At 38.2% G+C, this 15,332-nt stretch overlaps 1 protein-coding gene across 1 annotated transcript in view; it reads right to left on the reverse strand.

Annotated features, from left to right (window-relative positions):
- Window positions 1-822: 822 nt before the first annotated feature.
- Window positions 823-15,332, reverse strand: part of C9 (complement C9) — a 46,208-nt gene continuing 31,698 nt past the window's right edge. Inside the window, 6 exon segments of the mRNA XM_034523661.2 lie at window positions 823-1,145; window positions 1,858-2,086; window positions 6,809-6,987; window positions 8,367-8,513; window positions 11,655-11,895; window positions 14,039-14,299. Coding sequence (XP_034379552.2) covers window positions 1,865-2,086; window positions 6,809-6,987; window positions 8,367-8,513; window positions 11,655-11,895; window positions 14,039-14,299 — 1,050 coding nt within the window. The 3' untranslated portion in view covers window positions 823-1,145; window positions 1,858-1,864.

A 15,332-nucleotide genomic window follows, 5' to 3' on the forward strand; every position in this document is an offset into this window, starting at 1 on the left:
AGCACAAGGACCTGAGAGTGAGCCTCTGGAGCCCACTAACAGCTAGACACATGTCGGGGGGCTCTACAACCCCAGAGCTCGTATGGAGAAATGGTCTCAGAGACAGAAGACTCCCCTGAAACTCAAGGAACAGCTAGTCTGCTGGGTCTGGCTTGTACAATTGAACACAAATCAGAGCAAGAGCCAATGACCCTGTCTTTGGTGGCATGCAAAGACCAGCACCAAGGTTGTTTCCAGCCTTCCGTGTGTGTGTGTGTGTGTGTGTGTGTGTGTGTGTGTGCACATGCATGCTTAATTTCTCTTTTCCACTCTCCCTCTCTCTCTCTCCATCACTCCCCGTCTCTGTCTCTTTGTTTCTGTCTTAGTCTCTCTGTCTCCATCTCCTTCTCCCTCTCCCTCTGTCTCTCTTTCTCTCCTCCTCTCTCTGTCTCTCTCTGTCTCTGTCTGTTTCTCTCTCTCTCTCTCTCTCTCTCTCTCTCTCTCTCTCTCACACACACACACACCCCTAGAGTTTGTGCAAAACAGAGGTCATTTCACAAGATTTAACCTAACCTAAATCTTTTGGTATCCATACTGCAGCCCTTCCTACCAGACACTTAGAGTTAAGTTGGACATCAAAGCCTAACATGAGCAGAGCCCTGTGCATGTGGTAGGTGTTCGGCATCTGCCAAATGAGCGCATGCACATATAAATGAACAAGCAAATGAAACAACTACGTAAATAAGAGCTAAATTACATGGTACAGACTTGGTAATGGGACTGGTGGAATATATTAATCATACGAAGCAGCTTGGCAATTACTTAAAGCCTTTTAGCACAACATTCTGTTTTTAATTTAATTTTGTTTTATTAGCGAGAGATTGGCATTGCCTGTGGGAAAAGGCAGTCCTGGCATATCTCACTGCTGACTCTTCATTAGGGAATAAAAAATGGAAGCATTATAGGCATTAAAGAGAGGAGAAAGGCACTGTAGACCTAAAACAGAGACGACATCAGAGGTTGGTAGGATTTCCATGAAGCAAGCTGCTTTCCACTTGGCAGTGAGGATTCGCTCCAGGGTAGGATGCTAAGTTGGAAAGTCCTGGGATTTTTTTTTTTTTGTCCCTTTTTTCCCCTTCCATGTAAACCAGGGTTTGCTTTGTTTCCTATAGAAAACAAAAGGATGTCAAATCTTAATGTTGAACAGGACTTCAACTTTGAGTGCATAAACTCATGCATACATGTCCTTCCCCTTTTATCTGTTGTGATGAAGTCCAGTGTCCAGGCAGCTGGGCTACAGTGTGATGTTTAACACATAAAGGTGAGGCACATTTGTAAACTAGGAGATGTTGTTCATGTCCTGCTGGAAAGGTCAAGGTAATGTATACTGCAATAACCAAGGGAAAGTGAAGGGAAATGCTTAAGCAGAGAATTAATTCCTAGGGAAATTAGAAAGCTTTCACTAGAGATGTTAACTGACTTGGGTTCAGGATTAAACATCTGTATCCTGCCTATAAATTACAATAACCAGGAGACTAAGAGAAGAAAGGAAAGAAAGGAAGGGAAGCAATACAAGCACAAAAGAAAGGGAGAGGGAGGGAGAGAGTAATATAGTAACTACAATTTGATATCTCTATATCATCTATCTATCTATCTATCTATCTATCTATCTATCTACCTACCTACCTATCATGTATCAAAGAGCACATGAGGGCTAATTTGTCAACATTCACTACTCAATAAATAGTAACACATCTAGACTAGATGTGATATAGCATGGGAGTTCATTAAAAAGTAATTAAAGAGCTAATTTTCATATTAACTAACCATGAGATAGATATTCTTGTCCTTAGTAATATCAAAATACATTCATCTCACCTGCAGGCTATTTTTGTTTACTGATTTCGCAGGCAATCCCCTTAAACGTGATTGGGCAGGAGCACAGGCACTGGCCATCCAGAAGAATTGCTGTGCCTCCGTTTTGACATGGGTGGCACTTTTTAGCACTGAATTCATTCATATACTCTTCAATAGCTTTTTCCAAATTTTGTTTCTTTATGAATGCATCTTTCATTTTCACAGGAACAAGGTTATATATAGGGGACAGCTGTAAGAAAGAAAATATTTAATCTTATGTCATTTTCTGCAAGAGAACTTGTAAAACACCCTTCACTCAATCACTGACAACACTAATTCATTGGCTGGGAGAAGCTTATTGCTAGATATGATGTTGACCTTTGAGGTTTCTCTAGTGATGAAAATTAGTCCTGATGCTTGCTATCATGGAGGTTACACTTGAAAGAAAAATAGAATGAGAGAGGGCATATGTTATCAACCATATCATCAAGAAGTAAGAAGCCTGAAGTGGGAGAAGCTATTTGCAACACTTTTAAGGGAGAATGGGCTCACATCCAGAATATGTCAAGAACTACTAAGGCAAACCAAGTGTCTACTAGCATGGCTTTGGTTATGTAGTACCCTAACTCCCATTTCAGTTCTGTTCTACTTATTTAGAAGAAAGAAACCCTTTCCCAACTCTGCCACCTTGGCACAGACAGGGTAAGCATGTGGTAGAGTTATTTTGGATTTTGAGAAAAGATATTTGTCTTGTTTTGCCTTCAAAAGAAAGTCAAGGCCAGATAATCTAAGATACAGGAATAGAGGGCCGTGGAGGAAGCGGGTTGGACACAATTATCTAAACAGTGTTCAAAGAGATAAAGATGAAGGTCATGCTGCAGTGGCAGTTTCAAAGAAGCCTGAATCCTGGCATCAAAACTACCACAGGCAAACAGGAGAGTTCCCATGTAGCCCCTCAAGCCTTTCTGCGTACCCCATCTTTTATGACCAAGTATGTCTTCTATTAAGTAAAAAAAAGTTTTGTGTTTTTCTCCTATACTCGCTAGCTCTCTTCTCACTGTAGATATGTGTAAGTGGACACAGTTTATCATGAAACTTGCTAAAATACCAAGTTTAATATTAATCACATTAATATCTCTCTTCCAGACATCCAAAAATAATTATCAATGTATACCAAATGTGGTCTCATAATAGAATGAGAATTACCTTTTACCTTTATACAAGAGAGACACATCGCTCACTCTGCCATTATGGCTATAGCCTGCACAGCGCTAACATCTGGCCCATAAGGGCACTGGCTGTCAGTGACATTCAGTGCATGTCATGATTGTATAACAGAACAAAGTGGTAGATCTGTTCAACACTCATTCTTCCTCCCAGCATTCGGGAAAGCCTGAATGTAGACTATTCAAAGGTAAGAGTAGTAGAGGGACATGGGAAAGTGAAAAGGGAAAGCTGAGGACAGATGAGCTGAGGGGCAAAAGAGATGCCAGGGAATACAAATCAAGCCAGAACACATCCATTTGCACCAGGTGTGCCACAAATGTGGTAACATCTTCTAGTTCACTGAATACCACACAATGGAATCCATCAGTCCCAGGGATATGAGAAATCTAGGAGAATCAAAATGAGATTAAGGACTAATATTTCCCATGAGTTCCCATAAAGGGAACATTGTATTACATAACATCCTTTTAGAAAATGAAGCAGGCTTACATAATCGTGTTTCTTATAATGGCAAAACAAAACCTTACAGGAAGCCAGTGTATTAGATTACAGCTATACTCATCTAGCTGCTATTGCTTTGGCAGAGGTTGTAAGCTTCATATCTCTCTAGTAATCTGTAATAGATGTAGTTTCTCTCTGCTGACATTTTAAGGATTTGATTGTAACAGTGGATACAAGGGGGAAAAAAAAAACAAAGTTCAGCTAGTCTGTGGAGACGATCTGTAGAATATTTGTGCTAGGTTACAAGCAAGCTGAAAGTATAATTAACATCTTTCTGAAAGTCGAAGACTATGACACAAGTAAATATGGAAACAACAGGCCAGCCTATATCCTCTGTATGGAGAGAGGCTAAGAGGTAGATATTGGGGTATCGAAAGCTCTGTTTAGTATAGTACCACTGTTGTCACTATAGTATAGGAAACAATATATATCACTAACATTATAATCATCAATTGTTTTACTTAGTATAACGCGACTTTCTGGTTGTTCTTCCAAGATGAATCTGGCAACATAAGTATGTAGATCACAGATCGATTAATTTGCTACAGAGGATTAAATACAATTAAGTGGTTTAGGGTGGTAGGGAGAGAGTGTGTAGAGTTTAATATGGTTATGTAGAAAGGTAATTATTTTGGTATTGAGAGCATCCCTAGTGCTTGACATGTTGTCTACAGACAAAAGAACCCCCCTCCTTACCTAAAGGAGAACTACTGATCACAGACTGTAATTACTCGATGAAATTAGTATTGAATCACTCAAAGTTCCACTTCCATAAGATTTATAAGAGCAAAACTCCTTAGAATCTATTTCAAGGTCAAGCTTGGTGTGTGTGTGTGTGTTTTCTGGCACCAGGATGTTGAGGATAGGTCCATAGGTTCTTGTCTATGCTCGGCAAGTGCTCTACCATTGAGATGTATCTGAAGACCCATTTTTATCTTTGAGGCAAGGTCTCATTAGGTTGCCCAGACTGACCTTAAACTTGTCATTCTTCTATGTCATCCTAATGAATAGACAGATTACAGGTAGATGTCATCATACTGTGTTTGAAGGTAAAATTTAATTGTATTTTATTTCTCCTTGGGGATTTAAAAAAATACCCAGGGAAATTTAACCAAAAAAAAACCCAAAACAAAACAAAACAAAACAATTTCTCCTTTTCGAAATGTTCTCTGTAAGAAGATATATTTACAAAGTGGTGCTTGGGACAATACAGCTGCCATTTATTTAGGTGGCACATTGATGTGAATTAAGTAGGCTTTCAATTTGTGGAGAAAGAAACTTAGATGACTAGAGTGGACAGAATCTTTACTAATCTGAAGATCTGAATAGTAAACAGGATATAGTCTGTGTTGGACCTAGCCAGAAGCACTGTGTTAACTGAGCTGATAAGTATCTTTGAATATTCTACTGAATACAGTGGGGACATTTCAGTAGAGCCTTTATTCCTGCGGATATGAATTGCCAGCTCTAAAACATGCTGTACTGTTTACAACCTTCCAGAGACCAGCCTTGGATCCCTTTGTAAAGGCCAGGCTGAACTTGGTTTACAGAGCTGAGAGAACAAGCCAGTTTGACTGTCATCTGCTGGGTCTTCAATTCTTTCCTTACTTAAAGTCTTCTGGCTAAAATTTTTTATTTACTGAATCCATGATAGTGAATTGAAATAAAATTTATATTTAACAAATGGACTTCTTTTGATTTTATTTGCTCACACAAGCCAATTTTTTTTTACTTTTCATTGTGTCTAATTAGGGGAAATGACTTTTTTGGTTGCTGTTGTTCTAGCTGAACTCATGGATTCATGCTTACATCATCTGTCTGTCTGTCTGTCTGTCTGTCTGTCTGTCTATCATCTCTTAACTGTCTATATCATCTATCTTCCTTCCTTTCTTCCTTCCTTCCTCCTCCTCCCACCTCTATTTTCAATTTTAAGACAGAGTTTTTCCAAGGTGACTAGGTGGACCTTGACCTTGAAGTCCTCCTAGTTTAGCCTTCCAAGCAGCTAGAGTTACACTCTGAGCTACTACACCTTATGTGAAGTGATGTGTGCACATCTACTAAAAGCTTCGGTTCTGTAACAGACATTGGTTGCAATTTTCAGCTTCTGAGTTCTTCGTTGCTATAAGTAAGATAGTTTGAGTGGCTCTAATTAACTCTTTAAAGACCATAAAATAGAGTGAAGAAGTGAAACTCTTCAAAAACAAGTACTACCAAAAATTGTCAGCAATTGTAAAATGTAATAAAACTGACATTGTAAACAAAGATAAATTTGACAGGAAATGAGAAACCATAAGGCACACATGGAAAATTGTAAGTTATAAAAGCCAGTAAAAAACTACTTTCTAATAATACTGGTGTGGGGGAAACATTTTTAAATAAGTGGAAAGATGCAGCCAAATAGCAACAGAATTTATATCTTTACAGTGGTAAGATATCCCCCCCCCACCTCCTTCAAGAGGAAGAAGGTTGCAGACTATCAGGATTTCAATAGTCTGCAACCTTCTCGCAGAAGGTAAGTCTGGGGATTCACAGCTGTATCCCTAGCACTTGGGAGGCTAAGGCAGGATTTCTGAGAGTTCAATACAAGCCAGGCTATAGAGTTAGACCCAGCTTCATAAACAGAATCAAAACATAAAATCAGAAAAGGAGCATGTTTGTAATTTCAGCTACTCAAAAGGCTGAGGCAGGAGGATCACTGAGTTCAGGAATTCGAGCTCAACTGGAAAATAAGAAAGAGAGCAGGGGATTGATTCTCTGACCACAAAAATTATTCATCTTTGGTTTTATGTTTGTCATAGCATTGTGAACATCCATTTCATGACTCTTAGATGAGTCATGATACCTGGGTGGGAGGTGATACATGATACCCAGAGAAGACAAGGGGAGTCAAAGGCTGACTGAAGATAACTATTCATTCTTATTGACTGTTTGTGCCAACCTGGGCTATAGACTATGAACAATCTTAATAAATTCTCAAGAATGCATGGAGAGCTGCAGAATTTAGTGTTATAGAAATCAGAAATGGCTCCTACCCAGGGAATGACAGACAGCAGCAGGAATTTACCCAAGTTGTTTGACTCTATCCTATGTCTTTCTTTTCTGTTGTTCTTCTTTCCGTGAAAGCCACATGAGGGCATCTGAATACAGACACCTCTGTCTTATAAAGGCAACTGCTATCTGAACCTACTGGGATGTGTAGTAAGAAAAGGACAGGATCTTATGTCTTAAAAGAATCATTCCTTACCTTTTGACTAATGAGAGCTGGAGCGTCATCCAAGGACGAGGCCCAGTTGATGAAGTCAGTCACATCAATCGTCTTGGCTCCTCTAAGAAGCTTCTCCTTCAGGAGAATTGCTTGCTTCCTGGTCCCTCCTCTTATGAATGAAATAACATCATCTATGATGTTATCACGGGAGATGTTTACTAGAAGAACAAGAAGAATGTGAAGAAAGAAGCATTTGCAACTGTGTGGTCTTATTCAGATAGTATTTGATAAGTGTGTGTTAATGTCTTTTTAGGATACCTTATTGTAAATATTTAATTTATTATTTATTATTATAAACATTACTCACATAAATCTCTCCAAAATCTATGAGGGCATTTTTTTCCCTCAATAGTCAATTGTAGATTTTTGTCATGTTTCTTTAGAAAAATAACAGTGGTACAATTGATCTAGATAGATTGATAACATATCTCATTATATAAATATAAGTACATATAGAGAAATTAACATGATTTTGGGTGTATTCTATATGTTTTTAAAATTTTTTCTTCGTAATTTTATTGTGTGTAGCATGCTTTAAATTAACTTGGTATTATAGAAATATTAGTGTCTAAAAAGTATATAAAAGTAAACTTGTTTCTACTCCCAAGTCCTCTTCCCCTTTATTTGTTTCTCTCTAAACTAAAACACTCTAAACACTTCTATAACTTTTAGAGTCATGAAGTTTTAGAACTGAAGAAGAATCACAAGACATTTGTGTTTATCTTTTGTCATTGGCACAAATGAGAAATCTGAGATGATGTGGTGGAATGACTAGCCTAAGGTCATGCAAATAACCCAATGGTGTAAGATGGTGATTCCTTTTGTTAGGGCCAATTATATTCACAAGTAGATATGCTTTAAACAATGGTTTTTTTTTCTATAGTTTTCATCTCTTTAGAGATGAATCAGAAGCATTTTTATTTAATATAAAAAGTTTAATAAAAATGTTTTAAATAGAAATAATTTTAAGTATTTCTAATTAGGGGAAGACGGGATGGCTCCAGCATACCTTCATGCTTATACATTTGCTAAACATTAACAAGAGAAGGTTAAACATTAACGAATTTGTCTAGAGTTCCCAAAAGATGTTGCACTGCTTGGGTGCAGAGGAAAGGTTAGCTAATGAAGCCAATTTGAAAGTAACTCTGGGATGATGATTTAGGTCTTGTTCTCAGTACTTGACACAAGATTCTATATTAGACCATTTCAAACCTTGTGAAAAAATTAAGGGGAAAAAGAAACTGGTCATCAACACACTTTTCCACCCCTAGTTTTCTGTCATTGCCACAAAAGATACACAAATCAATGCATGAGTAGCAGCCCCTTGAACTGTATGCCTTTCTTGCACAGCAATGACACTGACAGATATGTGTCTGTGGGTTACTTGTGCTCATAGTGACTGCAGGAACACAAAATCCATGGGTGAGTCTGATATGTCTAACTGAAGATGACAAGGAGTGCCAATTACGTCACAAGAGGCAATACTCTTAGCTTTTGGCTCTGCCTGTCTCACTGTACCCAACCAGCCCATACTTACCAACTTGCCCATGCCTTATCTTTATGCAGTCACTCCGATTAGCATTTGCTGTAAGTGATGCTCCCTCTAAGATGGTCTTTAGAGAAGTGTGCAGAGATACATCCACTTTAAACCCAAGACACCGGTTTATGTCTTCCAGGTCAACACCTGTGTTACAGATTTATATGAAGGTTATTTGATATTCTTGGTTAGCATCACAAATAAATTCTAACTTTACCATTTTATACAAATATATGTAGATTCGCAGACACCATTATTGACTCAAAGGTAATAACATGTCTTCCCTGCCTTGTCTTTTTATTGGAATCTAGTGGCATGCTTTTACTTGGCTTGTCAACTTAGTAGCAAAGGACATATTATATTTACCACCTGCCGGAAAAGGATATAGGTCAGCCAACATGTTTTTAGTAGAATCTTTTGTGATACCCAAAGGAAAGAGCAGTATCTAACATGCACTGAGTGGTTATTATATGTCTGACATCATTCTAAACATCTTGTCTGAGTTAGCTAAATTAATTCTCATATTAACCTTATGAAATATCACTGACTTTCATTTGACTCTACAGAATCACAGAACAGTACCCATTTGTTTGGGACAGATGATTTGAATATATGGCGACTTTTTTATTTTTTATTTTTTTTGGCTGATACTATGAATGCTCACAAATAACAATCATGGAAGTTAACTCACTGTGGCCTATGCCTAACCAAGCAGTTATATCCTTAGATTCCTTGAAGTCTATAATTTATTATAATATACTATATTTCAACAGATCCTTTGTTTTAAGGGTAAATAGACCTTCCACAATACCCATACCTTTAAGGTACAGGTATTTCTCTTTTGATGCTCTCCTATGCATGCACACATACACATATTATTATTTGTTATGAAAGCCACAATGTTTTATTTAGGGAAACTAAGCTTAATCTAGAGTTTAATTCATCTAATATGTATTTCTTGTGGGCTTGTAGGGACAAATGAAGAATTATCTGGTGTCATTTCCAGTGAGAAGGGAAGAGGGAGGATTTAAGGAATTAAAAAAATTAAAAAAAAAAATAAAGGAAGAAGACAATGCCAGAAAGAAAGAATTCTAGATTCTTTACACTCACCCTTAAGAAGCATGAAGCTCCGAACTCTGGAAATGAGTGTGGAGAATGGGTGACCCCTGAGAGCTTATTTTCGTAGTGGACCCTTCCATATGCAAATGACATAAAATAAGGCACAGAAATACAGTTTCCTCTTCAAAAGCACTGGACTAGCCCAGTGACCATTTTCGAAGGCCAGAGGTATGTAGATTTAAGTAGGTAGCTCCGAGTTTCTCAGAAGTGAGGATCTCATTTGTAGAACTTTGATTTGAAGACACAAGTGGGCTGGTGGGTTCTCTGTGTTCTGATCACCCTGGCTGAGCCCTTGTCCTCCAGGTGTTCAGTTCTTATTATGCTCCTCATTCTGTTAATCCATTTTGACTTGTAGAACTCACAGAGACCTCATACAGCCATGGGCAGCACAGTGAGCCAATCACCTTCATGTTGCATGCCCCTGCGGAGGCCTCTATACACTTAAGATGAGACTGAGGTAGCACGAGCAGTTGACTTGACTCTACTATCTGTCTACATGTGAAATGTTTACTGATAAAGGGAGAATGTTGAGCTTAGGATCACCATCATTTCCCAGTCTCCACTTGTGGCCTTGATGCACACAGAAGCTATGAAAGTGTATCTTAGCAACGCATCTCTTTCCAACAGGGAGATCCAGTTATTGTGAGGATGGAGAGGAGATGTGCTGTCATCTAAGAAATAGTGTAACTAGTTTTAATCACTCACAGCAAAAATGACTGTTTTTTTTCCTTTGGGATGGGTCTCTCTACATAGCCCTGCTTGTTCTGAAACTCTCTTTGAAGACCAGTCTGACGTAATACTCATAGAGATCTTCCTATCTCTCTACCTCCTAAGTGCTGAGACTAAAAGCATGGCTATGACATCTGGCTATGGCTATGATTTATTAATACAGTCATTTTGAGTTTACTTTATTATTTTTATAAAACAATGTATTTCTGTGATATCCAGATGCTTTCAAACTTCTGGCCTTAAGCAAGCCTTTTACCTTAGCTCTTTAAGTAGCTGAAATTACAGGCATACAGTGCTATACCTGACCTACTTTCTACTTTCTTCTTTTTTGAAAAAAAAAGATTTATTTTTATTTATTTTCTGAATATGAGTGCACTACTGTTGTCTTCAGACACAACAGAAGAGGGCATTGACTCCCATTACAGATGGTTGTGAGACACCATGTGGTTGCTGGAAATTAAACTCAGGATCTCTGAAAGAGCAATCAGTACTCTTAACTGCTGATCCATCTCTCTACTCCAGCCCTCCTCCTCCTCCTCCTCCTCCTAGTCCTCCTTCTTTGTCTTCTTCTAGATTTGTATATATATATATATATATATATATATATATATATATATATATATGCTTGCCTGCCAGAAGAGGGCACCAGATCTCAATGTACCTGGTTATGAACTATCACCTGGTTGCTGGGAATTAAATTCATGACCTCTAGAAGAACAGCTAGTGCTCTTAAACTCTGAGCCATCTCTCCAGCACATCTACTTTATTCTAGAAAGAATTAGATGAATCTTTAGGCTCAAGGTGTCTCCCAATTCTAGAGGACACATGGGTGAAGGATTATGTTACCTTTGCCCCATGGTTTTGAGTGTAGCAAAGTTTTATTCAATATGGCCTCAACTGAACTACCTCCATAAGATTAGAAAGACCACCATATGAGGCAAAACTAATTTTCAACTTTGCTTTAACACATTATATTTGTATTATAATATTGATTCTTTGTTCCTCTCAAAGGCAACATTTAGAACAATTTGTTCCTACTAACATCAACGAATACTATAAAAGACAATTATCATACATAAATTGAGCTAGTCTGAGGCTTAAGAGATAATTTATGTAAATTGTTTCTCATACTTTCTTCCACATCTTAAATAATATTTCTTTAGAAACTATATTCCCACTAGTAGTCATTCCATTATAATATGATTTGGTGCATTTCTCAGTAATACTATTGAGTAGTTCAGGAGCAAGCAAGATTATCCAAAGTGGACATCGATGAGCTATTTGATAGACTGTTAGATGCCAAAGGGCAGAAAAAATGTTCTTTCAAAGGAACAGATTAGTAGGTTATTTCGTCTTAAGAGTTTACTGAAAGGGGGTAATGAAATCAATGATACTCAATGAGGACCACGTTTGTAGCTAGAATTCCATTTCTCAGCATACCTTTCTCTCTCATGGCTGTTTTATCCAAGACATAGATCAGTTCATAGAGTCCTCCCAGGGACCCAGAGCTACTGTAGTGAGTCCCATAGGTTTCCAAAAATCCAAAATATTCTCCCTTTTCATAGGAAACTGGTAAAGCTTTGACATCATCCAGGAAAGTTGTCGTCAGCACAACGTCCCGATTCCTCATGACAAATCTCCCCAGTTGAACCGTTCCTCTCACATGCAGAAACATCTTTTTCTTTGTTGAGAAACAGTTGAAGAAGAGAGCTATGACTTTTATCACTATCATGCAAACAAACCATAATATCTTGACTAGCCAGGGGAATATTATTTTAGCAGTGACTACTACAGAAGACCACATCAGAATGAGTAAACCTAAACTGTTGCTGGGGATGATGTCCAGCAAATGAAACTCTCAGACATGGTCGGTCAGACACTTTGATTGACCTGCCTGGTAGTTTCGCATAAAATTAAACACTCCTTGGCCCCTGCGATCTGCAATGCCACTTTTAAATGCATACCAAAGGATCTGTTTCAGAATTTCACAGCAGTGTGACCCAGAATAGCAGCTTCCCATGGGAAAGAGCCCTAATACCCATCAGCAGAGGAGTTCTTAAGTAGATAGTGCTGTGTCCATACAAAGGCATTTTGAGTCATCAGTCAAAAGAAACAAACTACTTGACACATGGAACAAGTAATCTCAAGTCTCTTGTGATTAAAAGAAGTTCTACACAAAGGAATGCCTATGGCATGATCCTCCTCATAGTAACAGCAAAAACTGGGCTGTCACAGGAGAAACCTGGTCAGTGGTTGCTTCTCACTTGATAGGAACTTTACTGTGAAGGACACAATGGGTTTTCTTTGGGTGGTAGAATGTTCTACATCTTGTTTGAAGATCTATGTTTTGTATTTAAAGGTACATGCTCTCTACTTTTTTTGGTGTGGCTTCTAAGCCCTCATGGATAAATACACCTAACAAGAAACTTACAGAAACTCATCTCACACAGCAGAAGCCATAACGAGTACTTCGTCTTCTGAGCTACATGCTACTTCTCAGTGGAGTTTCAAAGATGAGCAAAATGGATCAGGAGTCCTTTTTTTTTTTTTTTTTTTTTTTTTTTTTTTTTTTTTTTTAAATTACTGTCAAAAGGGGAACTGCATTGTGGGATTTGGCATAAAATAGATATGATATTCTTTGGCTCAACTGATTTCAAAAGTAACTTAGATCATTTTCACCCAAATCAGTTCTCTCTTTCATCTTAAAACAATAAAAAAACCAACTTTTTTTATTTTGGTCCTATGAGTCTTACCAGCTGCTATCCATTTTCTAGTTCTCATTAGACACAACATTGCCTGAAAAGCTTCTTTGTACATTCTATTCCCAACTCCTTGTTTCCCTATTTTCTCTTTAATCTATTTTTTAATAGGAGAAGGAATATGTTGAAAATGACTCAGAGCCTTAAACATGCTATGGAGACACTCTACCGCTGAGCTACCACCACTCGCTTAAATCTAATTCAGTCATTATGCAACCCTGCCAAAGACAAATCTATTTTGGGCAAGGTTTCCAAGGACCTTAGTAATCCTAAGGTAAGTGGTTATCATTCTCATGTTTGACCCATTAGCACATTTGACACAGTTAATTGTCTGGTTCTGGAGAGTAGGGCTCATCAAGTTGAAAAAACTGAACAGATCACCCTTGGTATCTTGTTCTCATGTAGTTCTGACTTAGCATGTCTAGGTGGAATCAGAGGGTCTCACTTTTCATTGATATAGGTGATGCTAATCCATAGACTACACTGAATAGCAAGATTCAAGGGCATTACACCCCTTACTTCCACATTTTCTCCTCTTCCAGTTTTTTTTTTAATAGTGACGTTTCCCAAATTTAGCACGTATTCTACTTATAAAACTATTTACCTTTCTCTCCCCCAACCCCCCATAGCACCACTCAATTTCTAAAGCCTGGATAGCCGACTCTCTTTGCTTTTCTATTTATTGTTTAAGGCTGATGCCCTCAGTTGAGCTTTCAGATGCACAAAGGTAAGATTCTGTTTGATTGATTTGATTGAAAATATATATATATTCTAAGGAAAATGTCTGGCCACACAATGAGTCTACAATTAAGAAAGAAAAGATAGGGGCTGGACATTTAGGTCTTCGTCAGACAGTATGCTCCAAACGCTTAGAAGTCACCAATACTCATGCCAACCGCATAGACCCAGCATCTGAGAGTTCCCTGCCCTTGGCAGTTTGCTTCCTATTCTAAAGATCTCAGTGAAGCTTTGCTGTGTTTACTTGCATTTCTTATTACCTTAAAGAGAGGCTTAGTTTGGAACATGTCCTATCACATTCTTTAGATGAATTTATGCAGTTCTTACCGTTTGCGAAAAATAAGATGTGAATCGTAGAAAATTTTCTTTCTTGAAATACGAAAATTAAAACCCAGCTGAAGATTTGTTAGGTTTTGAAGTGTTATTTTCTGGAAAGACTTCTTCAACTCCTTTTATAGGTGCTTCAGTGTTTGAAAATTTTAAGGCTAAATTTGCATTAAAACTCAAGGTTCTATCTCGCATGATGGTTTTGACTATTTCAGTCTGTTCTTCATAATTCTCAGTTCTGAAATTTTTATCAGCGTTGGTCTAAAAAATGTATAATGAAAAAAGAGAGCCGTTAAACAAACAAGTTCAAAGCAGGCAGTGACTCGGAAAAGCAGCAGAGGGAAAGGATTTCAGGCACAGGTGACACAGATTTCTGTGGTTCAAGTATGGAACCTGTGTTTTGATTTCATTTCTGTTGCTGTGATAAAATACTTCAACAAAAGCCACTTTAGGGACTTTTTCCCCCCTTCAGGATTATTCAGCTCAGGATTGCATCACCGTGGGGAAGTCAAGGCAGGAATCTGAAGCATTCAGATTTCATCCATAGTTAAGAGCAGAGAGAATGAATAGATGTTTACTTCTGTTCTGTTTTCTTCCTCTCCTGTAACCTAGGCAACGGCACTCCCTACTTTTAGATTGTGTCTCCTCACATCCATTAACACAGTCAGTACAATCCCACGTAGACGTGTCTACAGTTAATTCTAGATTGTGTCAAGGGAGCAGCTACAACTAACCATCACACCCACTCCCTTTTTAACTCAGCACATGGACACACCACCTTTATGATATAACCGCCTATCCCTTGTCCGTAAAATTCTTGTTTATACAATAACATAAAACAGAGTCCAAATTTAAAAATCCCCAGCCTTCAAAAATTAAGACATACTGAGAGCTCACAGTCTCTTACTTCTAAATGCCTTCGAAATTAAAAAAAAAAACCAAAAAACAAAAAATCAAATCAAGCCTTACTCCTCCACTCCTGCTACCCGAACAGCACAGCTTCTCCTCCAGGCTTAGTGCAGATCCATTCCACATCTGCAGGTTTCCCCATGACTTCATATATCCTGGGGTCTCTATTGCCATTGAAAATTCACCTTTATAGCTTCATTCAGTGGTTCATCAGGGCCTCTCTGCAGGGATTCCAACTCTGCCACACAGTGCCTAACCTCAGGTACTCTCCATGACTCCCCCAGTCATGCATGCTTCATGCTTCAAAACCAGTACCATGTGAATAGTGTTTATAACAGTGCCTGCCTAGTTTGGAGCCAGCCCCTTAAGGTCTATCCTGGCTCCT

This window comes from Arvicanthis niloticus, chromosome 19 (assembly GCF_011762505.2).
Source record: "Arvicanthis niloticus isolate mArvNil1 chromosome 19, mArvNil1.pat.X, whole genome shotgun sequence".
Lineage (NCBI taxonomy): Eukaryota > Metazoa > Chordata > Mammalia > Rodentia > Muridae > Arvicanthis > Arvicanthis niloticus.